Source organism: Martes martes (genome assembly GCF_963455335.1).
Source record: "Martes martes genome assembly, chromosome: 5".
NCBI classification, from domain to species: Eukaryota; Metazoa; Chordata; class Mammalia; order Carnivora; family Mustelidae; genus Martes; species Martes martes.
The window spans coordinates 98,310,857-98,334,619 of record NC_137892.1 but is presented as its reverse complement, the minus strand read 5'-3'; the positions used below and the strand labels follow the sequence as shown (position 1 = coordinate 98,334,619).

Here is a 23,763-nt window from a genome sequence, read left to right as displayed (position 1 = left end):
AACTAATGGACTTCTCAGTTCCTCAGGCCATGTGGGCTTCTTCAAATATCCATTTGTTCCAGCTGTTATAGAAGCCATCATGAAAATAGCTTCCAACACTCTGCCGAGGAGTGCTGTAGTGTTAAAATATTTGAACACTTTCAACCTCACACAAAACACTGCTAGCCTGGCCCATTGCAAACCAAGAAACAAAACTGGGAATTTTTTAATAGTTTGTTACAAAATTTTGTAATCGTGTAATTTTTTTATAGTGTATCGTGATGTTAATCCAGCTATATAGCTAGTTCATCTAAGAGTGTATAATTAAGTCTGAGAAGGTGCCTACAGAATTTTATGATTCAAAATAATTGTAAAGATGGGGATTTATTTACAGTTTCTGCATAGGCTTTTCCAAATTAAAAGCAACCTTTTTCTTTCTTCTCTTCTCTTTATAATATTATCATCTGTGTTTACACTTTTATTCAACAGCTGCTAAAGAGTTGGTAAATGACTTAGTAAAAACCAAGAAATGTATGTTTTTTCACGGACAATACTTGCTAGGAATTGGGGGAGAGGAAAGGAGAGTTAAATGCAAATTTAGTAAAGTTTTAGCCTGTTTTGAAGAATTCTACATAATATATTTTATTTACTTCCCTAAATTGAGATTCTTAGAATTTACCATTGTAATTCCTTATTAAAAATATAACAACTGTAATATCCTTATACTTATACATTTGTGTATGTAGATTTTATTGCCTCTGTCCTCCTCTTCTCTCATCCAACAATGTATTTATAAGAAGATTTGATTGGACAATGATATTCCCCTGGTCATCTTCACAGACCTCTTCCAATCTTATGTTTTTATGAAATTCCCAGACATGTCCACCTAGAAATTTGATAGAATGGAAATGCAGTCAATTTTTTATGTCATGTACTGTCTCAGAAATAATCTATATTTTTATATTTCATTAACATTTTCATAAATCAGACTGAATTAGTAGATATGACAAATTTTATATTGTTTTAACCAGGTATAATATTTCTTGAGGCTCAAAAATACAAATGAAGAAAGATATGCTGCCAGAAAACATATGAAAATCATCATTTGGGTCATTTTATATATAAACCAAATGGAATATATTATATGATAATTTAAACAAAAACCAAATGGAATAAATTGTATGATCGTTTAAAAACAAAACATTTAACACTTCTTTCAGTGTTGAAGTACAACACCACCTAGAAGACACAAAGACAGGTTCTCCATGGTTTCATCCAGAGATCTGGTTCTCTGCAAAGTGATGACTTTAAATACTGTACTATGCTTTCTTTAAACTTCACTGATTTATGTATGCAAATTTGGCTTCTATATCTGTTTCCATTTCTCTTCATCTTCCCAATGTGCTCTGGTTTAAATGATGTACAAGTCCAGATGCTGGTCTTTCACAGCATATTTTTAGTCTGCTGGGAACGATTGCCCAGCCTTTCAATGACAGCTTGCTGCTAAATGAGCAAGGAGCTATGATACACACCATGGGAAGCACAAAAACCTTTTAAATAGGCCAAAACAATTTGACCCACTGAAGTTTGACAGCTTTCATGTTGGATTTTTTTTTCATGAATGGCATTAGATCGTTATCCTTAAAGCCAGTAAACTATTTAAAAGGACATAGTTTCCCCCCTTCTGCCATTTTCAGACTGAATCTTCACACAAAATTGCAATTTAATGACAATCTTCATACAAAACCTCAATGTAATGTGCTACCATTACCATTACCAATGTAATGTGCTACCACTCTGAGTTGTTGAGATTTTTTTCAAGCATTGATTTAAAGCTTCTTTTATCTAAAAGAGGTTGAATTTCAAGTTTGACATTATGGAAAAAATCTGCAGGAACTAGTTATTTTATTGCCTAGAAAAGCATTAACTGGGCTATACAAAACCATGTAACATAGTTTTTTTTCCTAAATGCTCTCTTTAATAACCATCTCAAATAATTTAATAACCATCTCAAAATAAATTCTAAAGAAATATAGATCAGTTAAGATCAGGATGAATAGAATTTTGATTAGACTTCTAGAAACTTATTAATGATATTAATATAATAGTACATACAGTTTATCATTATCATCATTAATTATTGTTAACTTTGGGCGCCTGGGTGGCTCAGTGGGTTAAAGCCTCTGCCTTCGGCTCAGGTCATGATCCCAGGGTCCTGGGATCGAGCCCCGCATCGGGCTCTCTGCTCAGCAGGGAGCCTGCTTCCTTTTCTCTCTCTCTGCCTGCCTCTCTGCCTACTTGTAATCTCTGCCTGTCAAATAAATAAAATCTTTTAAAAAATAATTATTGTTAACTTTTATTAAGTTAACTTTTATTAAGTATGGGCTATGTATTGTGCTTAGTGCTTCATTCTACTCCTGCAAAGTCCATTAGGTAAATATGATTATCATTCACATTTTGAAATGGGAAATGTGAAGATTAGAATGTTTCTGTAACTTCTGCAAAATCCCTAATAAGTCATGTTGCTCTTAAGTGTAGAAAATTGTTTAGGTCTGGAAGGATCAGCTTGCTCAACTCCATCATTATACAGTCATGAATCTGAATTTTGCAAATATTTTCTTATTATTCTCAACATAATTTTGTTCAGTTAATTTTACTTTTAACATGTTTGTTGTGATCCTGATGTATCTGAGGAGAAATCCAAGTCTTCCAAGTCTGGGCACCCATTCCTGGGTGGCCACAGAAACTGCCTCTTTGGCTGCCTTTGTTTGAAGTGGATAAAAATATAATTATAAACAAGAGAATGAGTACAGTCCTTTCTCTTCTTTCATGATTATCTTTCTCAGTTAATCGATAGAAAACAAGTTGCAGAATAACTGGAAGGAAATGATGAAATTTCAAAGAACCCATTGCCCAAGTCTTTTAAGTAAACTGCTTTCAAACAAAAACTTGCTGTAATGTTAATGTTTGTGTTTGATGGGAACTCTTTCAGAAAAAAGAAAGAAATCATGAAGGGACGTGCTGAAGTTAAATCAGGGTTTTTTGTTTTGGGTTTTTTTTTTTTTAATTACAAGGAAAGAAAACCACCAACCTTTCAAATCAGTCACTACGTTTGCTAAAATGTCTCCTTCACTCCAGTTATGCAAGGACATTTAGGTTTTATTCTCCATTCTGATGGAGGACTCTGTGCTTCTGTCATGTGTCCATTTTAAACTGTTCATGTTTCTCAGACTGTGTCAGTTTTCCTTTCATGGCTGTGCCGCCCCAACTTCCCTCTTTACCCTATCTCTGTCATATGTACTGAATTCTCAGAGCTGTAGTGCGAATACATGTGCACTGTTTTCAGAACAAGATTGTGTGATCTGACGTGAGAACTGGGAGAACGGACCATTCTACTGCTATAACAAGAAGCAAGTGCCAGCTTGGGTTTGGTCTTTTTCAGTTCATATGTGTGGGGCTTTAGTAGGTGTGATTTAATCACAATTCCAGTGACTCTGTAGGCCAGTGAATGATTTTCCGTTGTGCCCTGATTTGTTCACCTAAGACATAACTTTTGGAATAGTGGTGTAAGGCTGGAGAATGTACCAGCAGGACCTTGGCACCTGGACATGTGGCCGGAGAGTGGAGCGAGTGGAGCCCCTGTAGCCGAACCTGCGGTTCTGGGATCAGCAGTCGAGAGCGCAAATGTCCTGGGTAAACGCAAAGCTCCTGGATTGGGGGAGGGCATTTTTTCCCTCAATTTCCAAAGGCAAAGGTTTTACTGATAAACCGTATTGGAAGGCAGAAGCCCCTCAAACCCCTTCCCCATGTTGGGTAACAGAAAAATCCCTCAAATTGTTTAAATGATATAAAATCCCCCAAGAAGAAAATGAGACCAACCCCTCTCAGAACAAAGAATTAAATGTTGCATGGGGTGGTTTCTTGAGTAAATGGAAGAAACTGGTGCATTCAAATGAGGAGGGAGACATGCATTAGATGAAGTGAGTCCACAATTAAGGGAACTGTGAGAAGGCAGAAAGGTGAATAGGACTTCAGGAAGGGAGGGAAGAAGAACAAAATCAATGTCAATATAAGCCAGTAGTCTTGAGAAATGAAGACGTGCTAGCACGTATGCAGATAGGGAGCATTTCAGGGTCTGCTCACTCAAACCCATGCTTGCTAGAGTGATCCCAGGAAAGCACACGAGAAAATCATTTCAGCTCTATGCTTTTACTCTTGGTGTGGGCTCAGTGGCCTGATTCCTTCAAAAGCAATTTTAAAGAAAGGGTGTGAAAACATTAGAACCAACTCCATCACAGGAATCACAGGCTTTCCATTTGGCCCCCAGCCTCTGCCCTTTACTCTTCCATTTCTATGGCAGGTTGGCTTTTATTTATCATGTGTTTTAGAAATTAACTTGATCAAGGATAGGGAGAAAAAAAATATATATATATATTTATATGGTTTTAACAAGCATATAGATTTCCTACCATTAGCAATCATTTAACATGTCCACATTTTCCAAAATAGATTTAATATAAAGGATTATACCTCTTTAATTTAATGCCTTTTAATTTTTTAAAATGAGTAATTAACATTAAAATAAGATAAAATTGACTATTTGTACTATCTTTTCTAGGCTAGGCTCTGAAGCAAGGGATTGTAATGGTCCCAGAAAACAATACAGAATATGTGAGAATCCACCTTGTCCTGCAGGTTTGCCTGGATTCAGAGACTGGCAATGTCAGGCCTATAGTGTTAGAACTTCATACCCAAAGCATGTTCTTCAGTGGCAAGCTGTCATGGATGAAGGTATGACTCACATCGCCACCATCTTTTTTTGTTTGTTTATTTACTTTTATTGTGTTATGGTAGTCATCATACAGTACATCGTTAGTTTTTGATGCAGTGTTCCATGATTCATTGTCACCACCATCTTAATGAAGTAGATTTCTAAATTTGCAAAGTATTTACAGTAGTAGTCAATGTTATTTAACAGATGATACAGATTATATTCTAAATATATATTCTAAATATTTCAGAGCTCTCTTTTCTCATCCCTTAATGACCTATAACAGTCACAAGCACCGACTCCAAGTATATTTTTTTAAATGCAGAATGTTATTACACACCAATTAGATGAACTAAAATTTTTTAAAGAGTAACAGTAGGAAATCCTGCTGAGGATGAGGAGAAAGTGGATCTCCTATGTTGCTGATTGGAATGTAAATGGTACAGCCACTCTGAAAAATAGCTTGGTAGTTTCTTAAATAACTCAACATACATTTTTCATACAATTTAGAAAACACACTCTTGGGCATTTTCCCCACTGAAGTGAAAATTTACAACCGTTAAAAAATCCCATGTAAGAATGTTCATAGCAGCTTTGTTTTCAATAGCCCCAAAAATGGAAGCAACCAAAAAAGTTCTGAGTGGGGCACCTGGATGGCTCAGTGGGTTAAGCTGCTGCCTTCGGCTCAGGTCAGATCCCAGGGTCCTGGGATCAAGTCTCGCATCGGGATCTCTGCTCAGCAGGGAGCCTGCTTCCCTCTCTCTCTCTCTCTGCCTGCCTCTCTGTCTACTTGTGATCTCTCTCTGTCAAATAAATAAATAAAATCTTTAAAAAAAAAAAAGTTCTGAGTACCTAACAGTCAGAAACACTGAGGTACATCCATACCTTGGGATATTATGTAGCAATAAAAGGAACAAACTCTTGATTTGTGTAGCAACTTAGTGGATTTCAGAGCTTTATGCTGAGTGAGAACAACCGATCTCAAAACATCAAATATTCTGTCCTTTACTTATATAACTTATAGCATATATATATAATGTATATAATATAATCTATGATTCTATGCATACATATGACAAAATGTAGAGATATTAAATGGAATAAAGTTTGCCAAAAGTCAGGGATGGTGGTGGGGAAAAGGATGGGTGTTACTATAAAGTGGTAGCATAAGACAGAACTTTGTGCTGATAAAATACTTAAATATATTGATTGTGCTGGTTGTTGTGAAATTTACACACGTGATAAAATGGCACAGGGGTATACACATATCTGTATCAGTGTCCATTTCCTAGGTTTGCTATTGTACTGTAGTCACCAAAGTGTAACCACTGGGATAAACGGGGGATAAGGCACATGAGATCTCTGTAGTATTTTTGCAACTTCCTATAAATCTTTAGTTATTTCAGAATAAGAATATTAAGAAAACTATATGCTGCTTTATTATTTAAGAATTAGTTGGGGGGGGGGTGCGTTTTGGTGCTTCAGTCAGTTAAGCACCTGACTCTCAGTTTCTGCTCAGGTCATAGTCCAGAATCAGACTCGATGCTCAGCAGGGAGTCTGCTTAAGATTTTCTCTGCCTCTCCTGCTTATGCTTTCTCTAGTTAATAAATAAATCTTTAAAAGAAGAGAATTAAAAAAAATAAAAATAAAAGAAGAGAATTATTTACAAATAACTTAATAACTTCTTTACTTAAGGTATTTCCTGCCCATGGTCAGTCAATGAGCTATGAGTTTGAGCTGCAGTTACCAAACATGGTGATGAATTCTCTGACTTACCTGACCGTCATGCCCCCATTTTCTCCTGTCCTTATTTCTCCCCTTAGCCAGTTTGGACTGTGCTTTTCCTTCATTTCAACAACATGCCTATCAACAGCCTAAATTCTATTGTTGATGGATTTCAATGCACCTAACTGACAGAACCCTTCTCTCCATGTAAGCTTCTGAGAATACAAGCACTAATGGCAACGGCCAAATAACAAAGCCGATTCCTCCACTATAGATAAGTGTTATGTGTTTGATAGTGAGAGGATGAGGAGGTAATCTCCCTTCTCTTACCTCGTGTCTCCTCTAGAACCTTATTTCCCTGTCAGTTTGCACTCCAGATCTTGGTCTTGTTTAACTGCCTCAAACATGCCATGCTTTCTTCCCCTTGATGGCCTCCAAACATACTGTTTCCTAAGCTGAGAGGACATGATAGCACCATCCTCTGCTCACACTGTTCTCTTAATAAATGGTACTTTCCTCTTTCCAGATGCTTAGAGTTGCCATTTTTTCTTTTCTTTTACTATACATTCAAAATATCAGTAAGGTGACACTAGACTTATCTTTTTTAATTCCAGCGTAGTTAACACACAGTGTTATGTTAGTTTCGTGTGTATGATACTGTGATTCAGCATTTCCATCCATGACTCAGTGTTCATCAAGCCAAGTGCACTCTTAAACTCCTTCACCTGTTTCCCCCATCCTCTCATCCACCTCCCCTCTGGTAACCATCAGTTTGTTCTCTAGAGTTAAGAGTCTGTTTTTTGGTTTGTCTCTTTTTTAATTTGTTAATTCGTTTTGTTTCTTAAATTCCGTATTTGAGCGAACCGTATAGAATTTCCCTTTTTGTGACTTATTACACTTAGTATTATACTCTAGATTCATCCATATTGATGCAAATGGCAAGATTTCATTCTTTTTTAATGGATGGGAACTTATCTTTGAAGTGCATGCAGAGTCTGATCATTTCCCAATATTGTCAGGACTCCTCCCCTGGTGTAAGCCACCGTCTCTGCCCCTGGGATTGCAACAAGCTGTCTAACTGGTCTTTATGCCTGTGTTCTCCTTAAATCTCAACAGCCAGAGTGATACATTTAAATTGTCAATCATGTCCTGTTAACTCTTCCATTCGAAAGCCTCTAGTATCTTCCCAATTCCCTGAAAGTCCATATTCATTCCTTCTAAGGGGAAGACCTCAAGGAGCTCTGCCACCTGGCTTCTTTCTACTCTCAGATTTCATCTCCACTATTCCCTATCACCCTTTCAGCCACTTTGGCTCCCTTGCTCTTTCTAGAACAAGTCCTAGTGTCTCGAAAGCTCTTCCTTTCCTTGCTGTGACACTGTCTTCAGATATCCGTAGCCTTCATTCTCTCACCTCCTTCAGGTCTTTTGTTAAATAGTAACTCAGTGCCTTTTCTTTCCCTGCTTTATTCTTTTTTCACAGAACTCATCACCATCTGCCATAATACTTTTACTTCTATTTATTACATGCCTCCCATAATTGTTGGAAGAGCAGGGATTATCCTATTTTTGCACTGCTATATGTGTAGCATTGTGAACAGTACCTGAATGGAGTAGGCACTTAATAAACTAGATGAATGAATGATGTGCCTTACAGGTATTTTCTACTGATCTGTCCTGGCCCCTCTTCTCACTAAACATTCTCCTTGGGATAATATTACTTTGTTCACTAGGTTTTATTTATCATCTATATGGTGAAGGAACACTGGTATTTATCTCCAACCCAGATCTCTCCATCATGAGCCCCTTCATCACTTACCCTTCTGTTACATGGACATCTCTACTCAACATCTCATTATTTCTGACTCAGCACATCCCTTTCCTTCTCTCTTGGTCCTACCATCTGCTTCTCTAATGCTCTCTCACAACAGAATGGCATCATGATCAACCTCATTGCCAATTAGCCAGTATCATTCATCCTCAGTCTCCATTCATCTGGAATCAAACAACAAGCCCTATTAGTCCAGAACTTTCTCCTCCCAGCATGTTGGCTCATGATTGCACTCTCTTGAACCTGGATTCTCAAATAGATTCCTTGTCTCTCTCTGACCAGTCTTCTCCAGCCCCTGCTCCTCATTTTGGCCAGACTTGCCTTTTAAAGGCTGGATCTGTCAGCTGCTGTGCCAAGTAATACCCTTCCAGGAGCCCCACTGCTCTCAGAACCAATCTCAAACATCACTGCCTGGTTTCTAAGGCTGTTTGTGTGGCCTGCCCCTTTAGCTTCTCTCACCTCATCTCCATCAATCCCTTCTGTGCTCTCCAGCACACACAGGCCAACTTCCATTCCATCTCTCATATACATCATGCTCTCTTAGATCTAGGCCTGTAAACGTGCTAGTTTCTTGGCATAATACCTTTTATTTCTTGAGGTTTGTTCTCTCTCTTGCTCTCACCCCATTTATTTATCAGAAAAAATGTCTGTTGATTTTTTTTTTACTCAGTTTATGTCAAGTTTCCTAGTATCTCTAGGAAAAAAGAATCCCCCTGATCCTCCAAATTGGGTATGTGCTTGTTCTAAGCCCTCCCAAGCACCCTGTTATAGCAGGTTTTAATGTTTCTGTGTTCTATTATCTGTGTTTAGTGGACAGACTGCAGATATTAAGCTTCTGGCAAATATTTGTTGCATATATTTGTTGTATAAATTTCTGTTGTAGAAATGATATGACTGCTCAAACAATGAAAATCATTACCTGATCCTCTGAGGATTAATCCTATCTCTGCCTCTAACTGGCTGTGCAGTTCGATACTGTTAAAGTTATTTGAAACCTGTTCATTCAGAAGTGAGGTAAGAGAAAGGAAACAGGTTCCCTCCAAATTAAAAAAAAAAAAGTCAGGTTTGGATGGGGGCCTATTTAAAATATTAAAACCTCTTATAAAGTCATGTTTATCATCAGAATGATCCATAATAAATATTTGTATAATTAGTCAGCTAGTCTTCTTTATAATTTCGTAACCCATATCCATCAAACACATCAGTCTGTATGATAAAATACACAAGAGTAGTCTTTGTGTGTTAGATGGCACTATGGAAGAAAATGAAATATATGATTCTTTTAAAAACACAGCATATGACACCTTAAACTGCAAGGGGCTATTTCTGTTATTCTTATGTAATACATGAATCTGTGGCTAGGAAAATTAAATACAGGGTATCAGTGCTGTAGTGAACAGTTATTTCTAGGGGACAAATAAAAGAGGTACGGCTTTAACATTCAGGTATTTTACATACACTGTGCTGAGATTTGGCCGAAATCCATGTTTAATGCATATCTTGGAAAGGGTTGGTCTCTTAAATCAAGACAAGGCCTGACTGCCAAGTGAGTACTGGCATGTTGCATGGATCACTCTAATGTCACAATCTCAAGGGTATACTCCAGGAAGGAAGATTGGGATCAAATGTTTATGTCATCTGTAAAGCACAGTGAGTTGACAATATGTTGTAAAGGGAGAAATAGGAAGATTTATCTGAATTCTTGTGTGGAATATGAATGGAATTTTCTAGACAAGCTCCTTTCCACATTATTCTTCTATCTGGTTTGCTCCTCTCTTCAATGGAAACTCCAGAAAGAGAAGTACATATATATACATACGCATAATAATACACACACACACACACACACACACACACACACACACACACATATATAACCACTTTTAAAGTGTTGCAATTATAGCGGCTGTTTTTAAGTCCAATGATATGACATAGTAAGTAGTCATTGAATAAACATAACCTACTTTGAGGTGTGAGAGCATACTGAAATGCTTTATTGCGGCTTATAATGGCATCTTAAAGGAAAATTTCAAAACCATGCACATTGAAGGCCATGTTCCAACTCCCCAGAATTGTTCAGAGCAGTATTCAGAAGCCACATGTGAAAACTGTTTGAAATGTTCAATTCTGAAGGCTCATTTAACTGTCTGTCTTCTCTTTGCAAAGTGATACCCTGTTCCATGCCTCTGGCTGTTATTTGGTATTTATAGAATCCCATCAGCATACGTGGAACTTTACTGAAGACATAAGCGAAGATCAGTGTCAAAGACTGTAAACTATTTTCCATTCTATTTATATGAGCTTAATAAACAGTAAAGGGCCTGACTGGTATCAAGCCAACAGAGTAGTAATGTAGCATGGAAATTGCTCTGAAGTTTCAGATTTGGATAATTCTCCTACTGGTCTTACCAAACACTACAGTTCTTCTGTAGGATGCTTAGAAATAGAAACAGCCCTTTAAAAATATTTTGCCACTCTTGACTGAGCCTGATAGTCAAACGTTTTAACTCTACCCATCCGAGCTTATTGCTTAATGAAGCTCTGAAGAAGACTGCCAGCCATTCACAAACTCTTCACCCAGAGTGCTGTTCCTCCCCTAGATATCACATATACTGGCATGCTTTCCAAGGAAGCAATGGAGGGAGTTGAGCCTGAGCTAGCCCTTCAGCCGTTGTGAGCTCCACTGGATGTTCTCATGTGATTGTGTTGCGTTTCTACACATCCTTGTAATGGAAGATCTTGAGAGAATGGCTCGTCTTAGAAATTCTTCTTTCTCCATTTAGTAATCTTTCAATTAGAAAATGCCAAATGCTTCAGATCACAAATGTGTGTATGGGAATTAAGAAGTAACACATCAAGAAAGTCTTCGTGAACGAAGTAAATCTGAAATAGCTGGAATTCTCCGATGTACTTAAATAAAGGGCAGTTCATTCCAAAAGATACGAGCAAGAAATGGTGGTGTATAAAATATTTGGGGGCAAGAATCATTGGTTTGTCTGTGGTAGAGATTTGGTGCCAGAAAATAATAAGTGATACATTTTGAAAATAATCTGAAGATGTATTTCTGAAGGAGATATTCATTGGACATCTATTTTTTTCCCCAGGCATCTTCTCATTTACTACTCATAATAACTACTCTAGAGTTACATTATTCAATTCACATCAATTATATTTTTTACTCAACAACTGTCCTGAAAAATAAAGCTTACAAGATAAAAATATTTGTGGAGTAACTTTTGCTCATTTTTTTTATCCACTCTGTGTGTAGAAAAACCATGTGCCTTGTTTTGCTCTCCTGTTGGGAAAGAACAGCCTGTACTTCTGTCAGAAAAAGTGATGGATGGAACTTCATGTGGCTATCAGGGATTAGATGTCTGTGCAAACGGCAGGTGTCAGGTAAGACGCTCCAGAAGGGAGACTGTATGTGCTGAGGGAGGCTTTGAGCGGCTGCGCAGGATGGTAGAAAGCTCTGCACCAAGATTCAAAAGCTGCAGATGGAGTCCTGACTCAGCTATCATGTTGAGCAAATCTGATCTGCTTTGAAATTCCCTTTCTTCATGTGTCTAATGAAGGGTTTGGACTAGGTAATCTATAAAATCCATGATTAGCTCAAAAAACCTGAGATTTTTATTCTGTCATGTACATATTACACATCTAAAATGGTATTTTCTGTCAAAATATTCCAGACCCAAAATTCAAGTGCTCCAGTTCTCCAAATCTTGTGTCCATGGCTGAGCCATGTGGCAAAAACCTATAAAATCAGTCCTTTTACTCACTTAATATTATGGTATTTTCAACATATTAGAACCAACTGATCTGTTCTTCTAATGCTTAAACACTTTATTTCCTCTTACCTTTCTTTTTTAAAAATGAGCTGTATTTACTACATGCATTTATGCACGTTTCTTCATTTATCTTTAGAAAAGGAGAGCAAGTATGGACAGCATAGTGGGAAGATCAAAAGCTAGAACTTTGAAGTCACTACTTATAATTCTACCACTATCTCAAGTTCGCTTCCCCCGGGAGATTAATAGGCAGAAAGATTAATGCCAAGTGTCTTCATGTTCAACATCCATGTTGAGAAGGGAAGAAGACAAGAGTTGGGCACAGGGAGAAAGGGGGCTATGGTACAGTCGCAACAGGACCTCAGCCCACCCTGTGAGGAGCGTTGAAGTTGGGATGGCTCTTTAGAATTGTCCTCATTTGTGGTGAGAAACCCAGGCCTTTTTACCCCCAAACATTTACAAATGTCTGGCTGCAGACTGCACCAGAAGGGGAATGGGACCTTAGGAAAGGTAGTTTTCTTCAGGCTAGGCAGTTTCTACAAAGGGAGAGCCATCAGCTGATAAACTGGGTAGGTATGGGAAGGAAATAAATTCCTTAGTTATAAAAGAGGTATCTGAGTGGCGCAGTGCTGAATCCATGACAGCCAGTAAGAAACTATATTCTTGTGAAAATCACCTAAACTATGTATGCGCACATTAACTAGTCCATCAAATGAAGTTGTTAGACCAATGGTCATTGACTTTTTGTACATTATGCTCCTTTGAGAATTTGATGAAAAGTTTCCTTTCTTCCCAGAAAAATGCATGTCTGTGCATCTGCATGCACAGACACACACACACATGTGCTCTTGCAGGTGTGCACCAAAATTTGAAAACAATTTCTAGGTATGGGTGGATCAACCTACGTTCCAAGAGAGACCTGTGGAATTCTGTGTATAAACTTGGAAACAATATGAAACTTAAATGCTTTCCCAGCTCTAAGATTTTATATTTTGCCAGCATGCTGTGGAGTTTAAAGCACAGAATCATGTAATACCATTGGCGTAAGAAACAGTCTTATAATTACATTTTAATTTCCTTTATTTGTTAACAACCTTGTCAGTAACCTAAAATGCAATTTTTCATTTTCCTGTAAAAAAAAAATCATTGCAAGCATTTACCTATATACATTTTGTTTTCAGACCTGTATGTTGTACAAGTAAATCTTTTAACTTTATTTCATTATTATTGTTAATCTCTCAGGTTAGTGCATGTCTTCAATGAATTTATTCTTCCAAAAAATGTGTTTCCTTAACTGTATATGCCACATGCAATAGCCTAACTTGCTGTTATTTTCACTTCACAGTGTTTTGTAAGTCAGATCTTTTACAGAATCCCTAAATAAAACAACAACAAAATTCTGCGTAAGCACTCAGTGAATCTGATGGTTATAATTAAAGTTCCATGAAAGGGATTGTGCCTTCTGACAGAATTGGAATACTTCAAAATTCTGGCTTTTTAACCAAAATGCTACATGCAGTCTTTCAATATAATTAAAAGCATGCCACTTTTTTTTTTTTTTTTCTTTCTGGCAAGCTCCTATTTTTCAGCTTTGGCTACACAAAATACACAGCACCAAAACTGAAGGAGGACAGTTGAAAATAGATAGCTTTCTCCTTGTGACCCATTTTGCTTCTGATATTTCTGTTGTGGAAAAGGATAGAAAAAGCCCTTCTATGTATTATCATGCTATCCGCCCATCTCCAGCATGCTAGTGGTACTAAAGGGGGCCACCAGCAGAGCAATGACATTGCCTTTGCAAAGTCATTCATCCTCAACTTTTGGAGATATGTGGGTGTGTTGTGATAAGTATGGATACTTGAAACTATCAGTTACAAATTTTTTTAAAAAATCTCTTATTCTTATTTTTTAAATGTGTGATTGTTGAGCCATGACATCATGTCTATCCCTGGCTTTTATTGTAGGTTTACAGACTTGTCATATCCTGGTTACAAGGGTTGTAAATAACTAATAAATTAGTAGGTCCTAATTTTTTTCAGTCATTTAACTACTGTTCATTGAGTTTGTTGTATTTGCCAAGAAACAAGCTAGGAATAGAGCATTAGAGTTGTGTTTATCATTTCAAAACCACTCTAAACTCTACCTTAAATTTTTATCCTCAATTGTACATAAATGAAAGAATTTTTTTTTTTCAGGTCTTTTTATGGCTGCTGCTTAGTGAGCTCTTCTGTACCTTTGTTGTATTTGGAGAATTTGCTATGGTGGCCACCTCTTTCATCTGTGACATTCTCTTTATTTCTCTCTGAATAAGCTTTGATTTGCAGATCAAACTTCTCCACTAATGCATTACTTTGTCCACCTCTTGACACTGATAGATCCCCCTTGATAAAAGGGAAGGATGCTCTTTTATGCAGGTTTAATGTGATTTTGGCTTTCTCAGAATATTCGTCACGCAGCTGCATTTTATAATCTGCTTACTTCCCCACGTGAACACCAACCACAGAATAAGACCCTGTTTTTGTTCATGTTTTATTTAAGATGTTAAAAATTCCTCTAAAATAACTGTAACCTTACAAATGGGTGTTATCATCAGTCTCTCTTGTAACTCCTTGATTAAGGGTAATGGAATAATCATACCATTTAGTTCTGACAATACTGACATACTAAATTCTGCCCTTTGAGTCTGTACAACTTTGCAAATTATAAGCATATTTTCTGAACATCAATGGGAGACCAACATTATTCACTCGAAAAGAGTCAGTGATTTTACCCCAGAAAATTCGTATTAACATAATTCTTTTGGAAGCAAATTAAAATGTATTTCCCCACTGTTCATATTTTCTTACAGCGGCCATGGGGCCATGGGTTGTGAGCAACCTTACTCACATTCATGTGCTGGATGCCAAAGAAGATGGGGATAGAAGCTGCTTCCTGAATTGTAGTGAAAATAAACATTCATGTTTGATTTTCACAAAGTTAATATTTAATATCAGACTTTGCTTTGCAACCACCTTAAGAAGTGAAGCCTTCCACATAATGAAGTATATCTGTTCTATGTTAAGTAGGATGAAGTAGATTAATAATATTATATTTAATAGAAATGTGATTTCCTTTGGGTTTTATATAAATTGAATTTGTCCCAATCATGTTTTTCCAAATTGCTTTAGGATACCATTTAATTCTTAATATGGGAAAAATACCCTCATCACTGTCCTGCTATCTGGTCACTTTATTGATGACATCATTTGACATGAGCTTGCTCTATTAGTTTGCACCAGAGAATATGACATTTTACTAGTCTATCAATTCAGTATGTCTAGTCTGGAGATAATAGGTTTGTTCTAATTTAGTGATTAAAAAAAGAAAAAGGGAGGGGGGGAAAAAGCTCACTTTATGGTCTACTGTCAATCTCTTGTTACAGAAAGTCGGGTGCGATGGTTTATTAGGTTCTCTCGCCAGGGAAGATCACTGCGGTGTGTGCAACGGCAATGGAAAATCATGCAAAATCATTAAAGGGGATTTTAATCATACTAGAGGAGCAGGTAATTAATTTTTTTTAATTTTTTCAGAATTACTAATCCAAACAGTCTTTGGGAACAGAGAGATTACACTGAAGTTGACTTAGAAATCACAGTTCTTACTCCCTAATTGAAGACTTTTGTAATGGGGATTGACTGATTTTTTTGTGATGACATATGATACATGTGACATGAGCCAGAGAGTCTAACAAGCCCATGTCCCATTAATGTAAATATGAAGTCATCTGTTATGCATTTAATATATTGGAGCAGAAAGGGAATAATCTAATTTGCATTGGCTAATGTTATCAGGTTTCTTCAGACCTTATTCTCCAATGTGAAGCATGATGTCTAAGGGAGAATAATGATTTGTAACAGCCTGGAGCAGCTATATTGAGAGTATCAGTCTTCAGGTTTTCAGCTTTCAGTTTTGTTTGTTTTCCCTTAATGTTTTCATTCAATTTGAAGGAATACAATTTTGGAAATAGAGTCTGTAGCAGTGTAGCATAATGGAAATGATAACAGGGAGAGTCAGGAAATGTAGGATAAAGTTTCAGATACATTAGTAGTGGGAAGTCATCCTCTCCTCTCTTTTGTATCCTTATTTAAAATACTGGTACTCCAGGGATGTGAGAATGAAATGACCATGAAAGATCCACGTAGTGTGAGTTTTAAAGTGACCCACAACAAACAGTGATAGGTTTCCTGTACTGACATATAACAACCCATGGGTTTGCTTTCTATGTAGAAAACACCTATGCAGTAGAAAACACTGGGAGTAAGCAAACATTTACATTAGCATCTTACCTGGACATCTTCTCAACTATCTTTAGTATTTATGATTATATTTTCATCATTATTAGTATGCTTCTATTATATTCCTCAGTTTTTTCCTATTTTAAATTCTTTCAAATATCAAAAAATCTGAGACTAAAGAATGTTTTAGTCTGAATACAAAGAGTGATCCATTTTTGTCTGAATAATTAAGAAAACTGAGTTCATTCTAGATACAAGAGGTCTTCAGAAAAGAAAATGCAGACACAGCCCTCTAAAGTTGAATATAAACTTTTGCTGGGCCCCAACAGAATAGAAGATAAGTGAGCTTGAAGATCTTGAAGCCTAAAAATAACTGAGCCCAGGGTAAATTGCAGATCAAAATCTCAACCTCCAAAGCTGTGAAAAATGTGACAGGTCCTACAAGTCAAAATCTGCCAGAACTCATTTAGAAAAGTCATACTTTGCCATAATAGCCTCTCAGACTTTGAACTAAGAAGTACAATTATAATGAGCTTTACAGGGTGATTGTAGCGGAGGGGGGCTTACAGTATAGAAGTTCAAATGAAGTCTGAAAGAACAAAGATTTTTTAAAGATACAAGAATTTTTTAAAGAATATTCTTGCATGGTTATTTAGTATGCATGGAAAGAATTCGCTGAAGATTACTGGTATACATTCAGAACTAACATCTTTATTTCGTTGTAGTAACACTTTGTTTTTCCACTAAGCATAGAAAACAGAAATGCCAGTTTAAAAATTAGTGATGCTTTTCATTCTGACTGCATTTGTGTGGGTACATTTTCCCCCAGATTTCTAGTTCAAACCTTTGTTTTTATTGCACTTTGATTTCACTTTTGTTCATTTGTTCATTTTCTATTGGTAATTCATGTTAATGGAAGCTATTATTTGGAAAATGTCTGAGATGCCTAAGATACTGGGATTATCAGAGACTAATAACGTTGCTTTTTTCCTTCCAACTCTATGCTAGTTTCACGTGACTCTCAGGGAAGAGACTAGAATTGTTAGCTTGGACCATAAGATCCTGCATGGTGTTGTCCCTAACTGTCTTTCCAGCATCATCTCACACCAGCATTCCTTTCATTTCTACATTTCTTATAGATGTTCAAACTCACCATGCTCCCTCTGGCATCTTGCATTTAAAAATATGGTTCTGTGAGCTTTCTCTTAGCTTTGCTGGCTCATTTCTAGACATCACTTAGATCCCAGTTCACATGGCACTTCTTCAGTGAGCACTGGACAAACTCTACCTCCCATCACTAACAACTTGGTTAATGATACCATATTTGTGTTATACCTAGAGAGGCTCTAATCACATTTGTAAGTTTACATTTCCTCGTCTTTCTTTCCCCACTAGTCTTTAAAAGATGAATCCGGAAAAATCTCATTACTACTTTTGTTTAACACCATATTACAAATGATCAGCATAGTGTGTGATCCATTAATATTTATTAATATAATTAATAATGGAACATTATTTTTTAGTGAGTTTAAAAAATAAAAACCTGTGTAAGTTCTTAATTATATCATGGGCTTCATCTACTTGTGACTTAAGAATGTTTCTCTGGAGACAATTTTATCCTTATAGTTTATGGGCTTCCTAGAATTTCTTGAAGAAATTGAAGGCTTCTTTGGTCCAGTTGGCCATGCACACTGTATATATTGTATGAGCAACACATGTGCAGACACATGTGGGTGTTTTCAGTCCCTGTGCTCTACTTAGAGTTTGCTAAATCATTTTTGTTGGAGCTAGAAAATAAACTTGAGGAGGTTTTTTTTTCTTCTTAGTGCATTTATCATGTCTTTCATTTCAACTTGCCTAGCTGCAGGATAAGTTTTTAAAGGAATTTTTAAAGATAAATTGTATTTTTGGCTGGTTGTGGAATTAGATAGCTAACCATATACACTAGGAAGAAATGGGCATAAAATGTGTTACTCTTTTTTAAAGATTTTATTTATTTATTTGACAGAGAGAGAGAGAGATCACAAGCAGAGAGGCAGGCAGAGAGAGAGAGGGAAGCCGGCTCCCTGCTGAGCAGAGAGCCCCATGCAGGGCTCAATCCCAGGACGCCGAGATCATGACTGGAGCCAAAGACAAAGGCTCAGCCCGCTGAGCCACACAAGTGCCCCAAATGTGTTATTTTTAATGGAAGAGATACTGATCCTGTATAAGGAACACATGCTCTTAGACTTTTTGTTTGTATGTTTGGCACAGCAGGAGGAGAGTCATACTGTTATGTATTCTATTTTATGAAATAGTAACAGCGGGTCATAGCTAGAAGCCCATGGTAGAATCAGACAGCTCTGAAGTCAGCTAATTACTGACAAAGCAGTCTTGAAAATGGTATTATTTTTTCTTTCCTCTACCTTTATTTTCTCCTCTATCAAGTGAGAAATGTAATATCTACCTTGGATGTTATCATTACAATTAAATGAATAATTTATGTCAATTGCCTATAATAGCGTCTAGCACATAGCAGTTGTTCAAAATGTGACATTTATCATTATCACTACCACGAAGATAATGACTGCTGTTGGCATTTTAAGAGGTCTGCTTAAGAACGGGATCTCTGGCTGTTAAGTAGGATGTTTCTGTGTACAAAACCAACTACCCAACATGAGGATCAAATTTACGACGTTGACATCACAGACTTTATTCAAACTGCTAAACTCGGCAATGGCTACCCTCGTATTCACTGATTTAAATATATGTTAACTAACTGGAATTTAAATCAAAACTTGCCAAAAAGTACATTTTTAATTGTGCTAAATGACTTAATTATTGAAAACTATTCAGGCCCCCCCAGTCATTGGCTATGGCTAAGACTTCAAATGTCTTCGCTCAGTATTTCTCTCCCTACCTTCCTTCTTTAAACTCAGTCTAACTCATCTGTCCTTTAAGCCATTCCAGCTGAGTAATAGAGAATTGCCCCAGATGAATCTATGAACTTAGATATAACTGGTGTCCTAATGCACAGCAAACTCCTGAGTTTACTGCTAAACCCAAATAGGAATTGACAATTACTCCCTCTATTTCTCTCTCTCTCTCCACTCTTCTTTCTTAACATCCTGAAATTTAACATCATCTCCAAATACTTTACTAAATTCCTTTACTCAGAGATGAACAGTCCCCTCTTGATTGTAACATCTGATGGGCTATCCGTTGTCACCTTTCTCTTTGATTATTGTATAGCTTTTGACACCGCTGACCAACGGCTCCGCTAGAGATAATCCAATCCGTAGGATCCCACCTCACCAAAACAGTCAGATCTCCATCTTCTTGTGATGATTCCTTCTCTGGATTCTTTTTTATTTTCAGCCTGTTGAAAACTATGGCTGTCCTAGGTTGAGCCCTTCTCTTCTCTTTTCATTTTCTCTAGTTACTTTCATGGCTGATATTACTGCCTCACAAAAGTACTCCCTTCACCTGACTTTTGTCTGGATTTCCAGATGCTCCAGAGTTCTTAGCAGATATTTTTACTAGTGTGTTACATGGTTTTATTAAGTACAAATTGCAAAGTCAAACTTATCAGATTACTACCAAACTTGACTTCCATGTTCTTATAAACTATGGCTGCATTCTCACAGAAGTAAGAAGAATGTATTTGTGTTCAGTGTTTATTTCCTCACTTTCTATTGGTTTTCAAGTTCAGAATTTTTTTTTTTTTTCTTCACAGGGCCCTCTAGATTTTCTTCCTTAGCCTCTCATATTCCTGGGATTTTTACAGTAGCTTCCTGATAACTGTTATGTACAGCTATATCCCCAGGCATCCTGAATACTGCTGTTAGATAAAACTTCTCCAAGCCAGGGGTGCCTGGATGGCTCCGTGGGTTGAGCCTCTGCCTTTGGCTCAGGTCATAATCTCAGGGTCCTGGGATCGAGCCCCATATCATCTGTTTCCTTTTTGGTGAAGCTTTCCTTGGCTCTCTGAAATGTTTTGTGAATTAGAGTGATTCCAGCTGATGCCAGTGTTTCTCAAACATGAGTCATGTATATAACACTTTAAAAGGAAAACAAGAAAAAAAAATCCCACTTCTGTGAATTAAAAATAGCAGTGAACCTTTTGAGTGATGATGTGATCAGGGTAAGAGGACAGTTGAAACATGGGTTTATATTCTTAAGCAGGGAATTAACCATATCATCTTGCATATGATCTCTTTTACATAATTTTGGAAGTTTTTTTGAACTCATATTTGTGCACAGTATTTTTGCCTTTTCTTTCCAATTTCATTATGAGCTCACTGAGTGCCCAGATCTGCTTACCGTACTTTTGTGTATAAATTGGCAGTAAGCATTTGTTTCTATTTTCATTACTGCCTATTTTGTTCATGTATCAAAGTGATAGTGCTTGTGTGGTTTGGTGTTACTAAAAATGGTTAAATTGGATGAGCAGCGTTCGCTAATGGAAATTATTGTTCAAAAAGCCCATGCCCCAAATTCCAGCCACTGCCCCCAGGTGGGGTATATGCTACTTTTGGCTATATACCAATAATTGTAAACCTTTTCAGGATTTCAAATAATTAAGCAATAGATGACAATTCTGGGATTTGTTATTGTGCCTTTTTAAAACTAAATTTGCCCATCACCCATGGACATTAAGGAGGGTAATTGTAGTGATGACCACTGGGTGTTGTATGTACGTGATGAATCACTAAATTCTACACCTGGAACTAATAGTACACTGTATGTTATCTATCTGGAATTTAAATAAAAACCCTTTTAAAAATTCCAAAAAAAACCCCTAACTTTTAAGTTACACTCTCATCAAATATATGGAATTACCCAGATAATGAGAAGAATATTAAATATTATTTTATATATATTATATCTTTTATAATTTAAGATGTAACTATTCAGCTATAAGGTGTCTACTCTATCACTATTCTGCACTAGAGTCTTAATTTTGACTTCTGCACACTATCTTCTGTCTCATTTTATTTTATTATCTTATTTCATTTTATTACATTTCTAACCTCTGCTGAAAAATCTGTCCTAAGAAACATCTAAATATGTCTTCCTTCTAGCTGTTTATTTTTATTTTTTATTTTTTAACTTAATTTTATTTTTTCAGTATTCCAAGATTCATTGTTTATGCACCACACCCAGTACTCCATGCAATACATCCCTTCCATAATACCCACCATCATTCTCACCCATTCTCCCACCCTCCTCCCCTCCAAAACCCTCAGTTTGTTTCTCAGAGTCCACAGTCTCTCATGGTTTGTCTCCCCCTCCAATTTACCCCAATTCACCTTGACACCTTCAGGGTGACGCCAGATTTCTTGGTGTGGCCTGACACTTACTTGTCTTCAGCCCCAGTTTCCAAACCTTTTGTTAATTTCCTAAGGGAGTACTTGGTCTCTTTTGTCCTACACTCAGCTACCCAGAGACATGATCCCGCCAGCTGTATTCTCTCCAGCTGCATTTCCTTCTTCCCCACACATTCTAACTTAAAGGAGTTTCATGAACAAAATCTGAGGTTATTTGCTTTGTTCCAAGATCTGTGTTTCTGAATGGGCTGGACAATTGTGCTTTTTTTCACCCTCATACTTCATAAGCTATCAATGAACTTCTCTCTTTTTTTTTTTTTTTAAAGATTTTATTTATTTATTTGACAGACAGAGATCACAAGTAGGCAGAGAGGCAGGCAGAGAGAGAGAAAGGGAAGCAGGCTCCCCCCTGAGCAGAGAGCCCGATGCGGGGCTTGATCCCAGGGTCCTGGGATCATAACCTGAGCCGAAGGCAGAGGCTTTAACCCACCAAGCCACCCAGGCGCCCCTCTCTTTTTTTTTTTTTTTTAACATAACATACAATTACATGTTTGCCCTTAATATTGCCATAGGCTCAACATATTTCCAAGAAAATTCTCCACTTGAAATTATGACAGCTTTTATATACAACTTCCTTTCTTTGCATTAGTTTTGAAATTTCATAACAAAAACCGAAACCAAAAGGAAAAAAGGGGGGACAAGTCAATTAAGAAAAGAGATCTTAAAAGAACTTGTGATTTATTTCTTGTTTTATTGACTCTTACAGGTTATGTAGAAGTGCTGGTGATACCTGCTGGAGCAAGAAGAATCAAAGTTGTGGAGGAAAAGCCGGCACATAGCTATTTAGGTAACCTGACACAGAGCCAATCCAAGTACGAGTCCCCCTCCCCTCACCTTGACAGTTGTCTGATGACGAGGACATCAGTCTGTTTCTAGTTACATGTTTGAATTTCCCAGGAAGCACCTCCTGTCATATCAAGTAGGAATTTCTTTCCTTCTCTCCCAGGGACTTACCAGAGCAAAAGCAATCTGGTTGTCTATGTTTTTGAGAGAGTATAAATTGCTTCCACATGTTAGTCCATGTTTTAAAAAAAAAATTCATTGGAGGATTTAGGTGTGTTTTATTTCATACATATGCACATATATATTTCATAAATATATTTGCTTCATACATACATACACATATACATATATTTATTGCATGTGCAAATGCATATATGTGTGTATATATATACGTATATATGAATGATTACTTTAGAAATAGAAAATCTTGTGGGATTCTCAAAAACATTCTGATATACTGAACAGATTTAATCTCTTAAGGGGAAACAATGCTGTCTCTTGCCTCACTTCAGGTATTTTCACCTATGAAGAGAGTATTTTAAATTTTTTAATGTTGTATGTGGAAAGAATTGTATCAGCTGTTTTAATTAGGCTAGTCAGTGATTTTAAATATATAAAAGAAAATACACAGTTGCCAAAATACGTATTGTTTATATATCAAAATTAAAAACCCATTAAGTCATGTGAAATGATTGTCTATAGTCATGGCATCCCCGGATAAAGGGATCTAATGTGATTAGGTCTGATAAAAGAGTAAAGCTTCTCCCAGAATTTAAACATTGTATTTATATTATCTTTAAAGAAAGCCTACGTGTCTCTTTTTTCCTTAACAGAAATAATGTTCTCATTATTCTTTCTCAAAAGAAATAATATCCCAAGGGAAACACTTTGTACATGGAAAATAACCCAATATTATATGATTGTTTCTACTTTGCAATATTAAAAATAGTCTGCTCTTGGACTGAATTATTTTTCTTATTAGGGTTTGCTTTCTAGGAGTAGGAAAATATGAGGAAAGGGGACAGTAAAAGAAATCCTTTGTCATGTGACACACTCATTAGTTTGTTATTACTAATTACCAATTTTATTTACTTTTACCAGCTAGGTTTTTAAATTCATTTTAAATGCAAGTGAATCATCCCAGATATCCAAATTGTGCTTAAAACTAATCCCCGGTTTTTGGAGATACTGTGCGAAACCTGGACAATTTCAGGATATTCATTCAATAGCCAACAATTGGCTCTTACA

General features: G+C 36.7%; 1 protein-coding gene across 1 annotated transcript in view; it reads left to right on the top strand.

Moving 5' to 3' along the window:
* The window catches only part of ADAMTS19 (ADAM metallopeptidase with thrombospondin type 1 motif 19), a 245,365-nt gene that overhangs the window by 159,252 nt on the left and 62,350 nt on the right, over positions 1-23,763 (top strand). Inside the window, exons 12-16 of the mRNA XM_080804588.1 lie at positions 3,542-3,672; positions 4,598-4,770; positions 11,573-11,700; positions 15,511-15,631; positions 22,439-22,519. Coding sequence (XP_080660714.1) covers positions 3,542-3,672; positions 4,598-4,770; positions 11,573-11,700; positions 15,511-15,631; positions 22,439-22,519 — 634 coding nt within the window. The remainder of the gene's footprint in view (positions 1-3,541; positions 3,673-4,597; positions 4,771-11,572; positions 11,701-15,510; positions 15,632-22,438; positions 22,520-23,763) is intronic.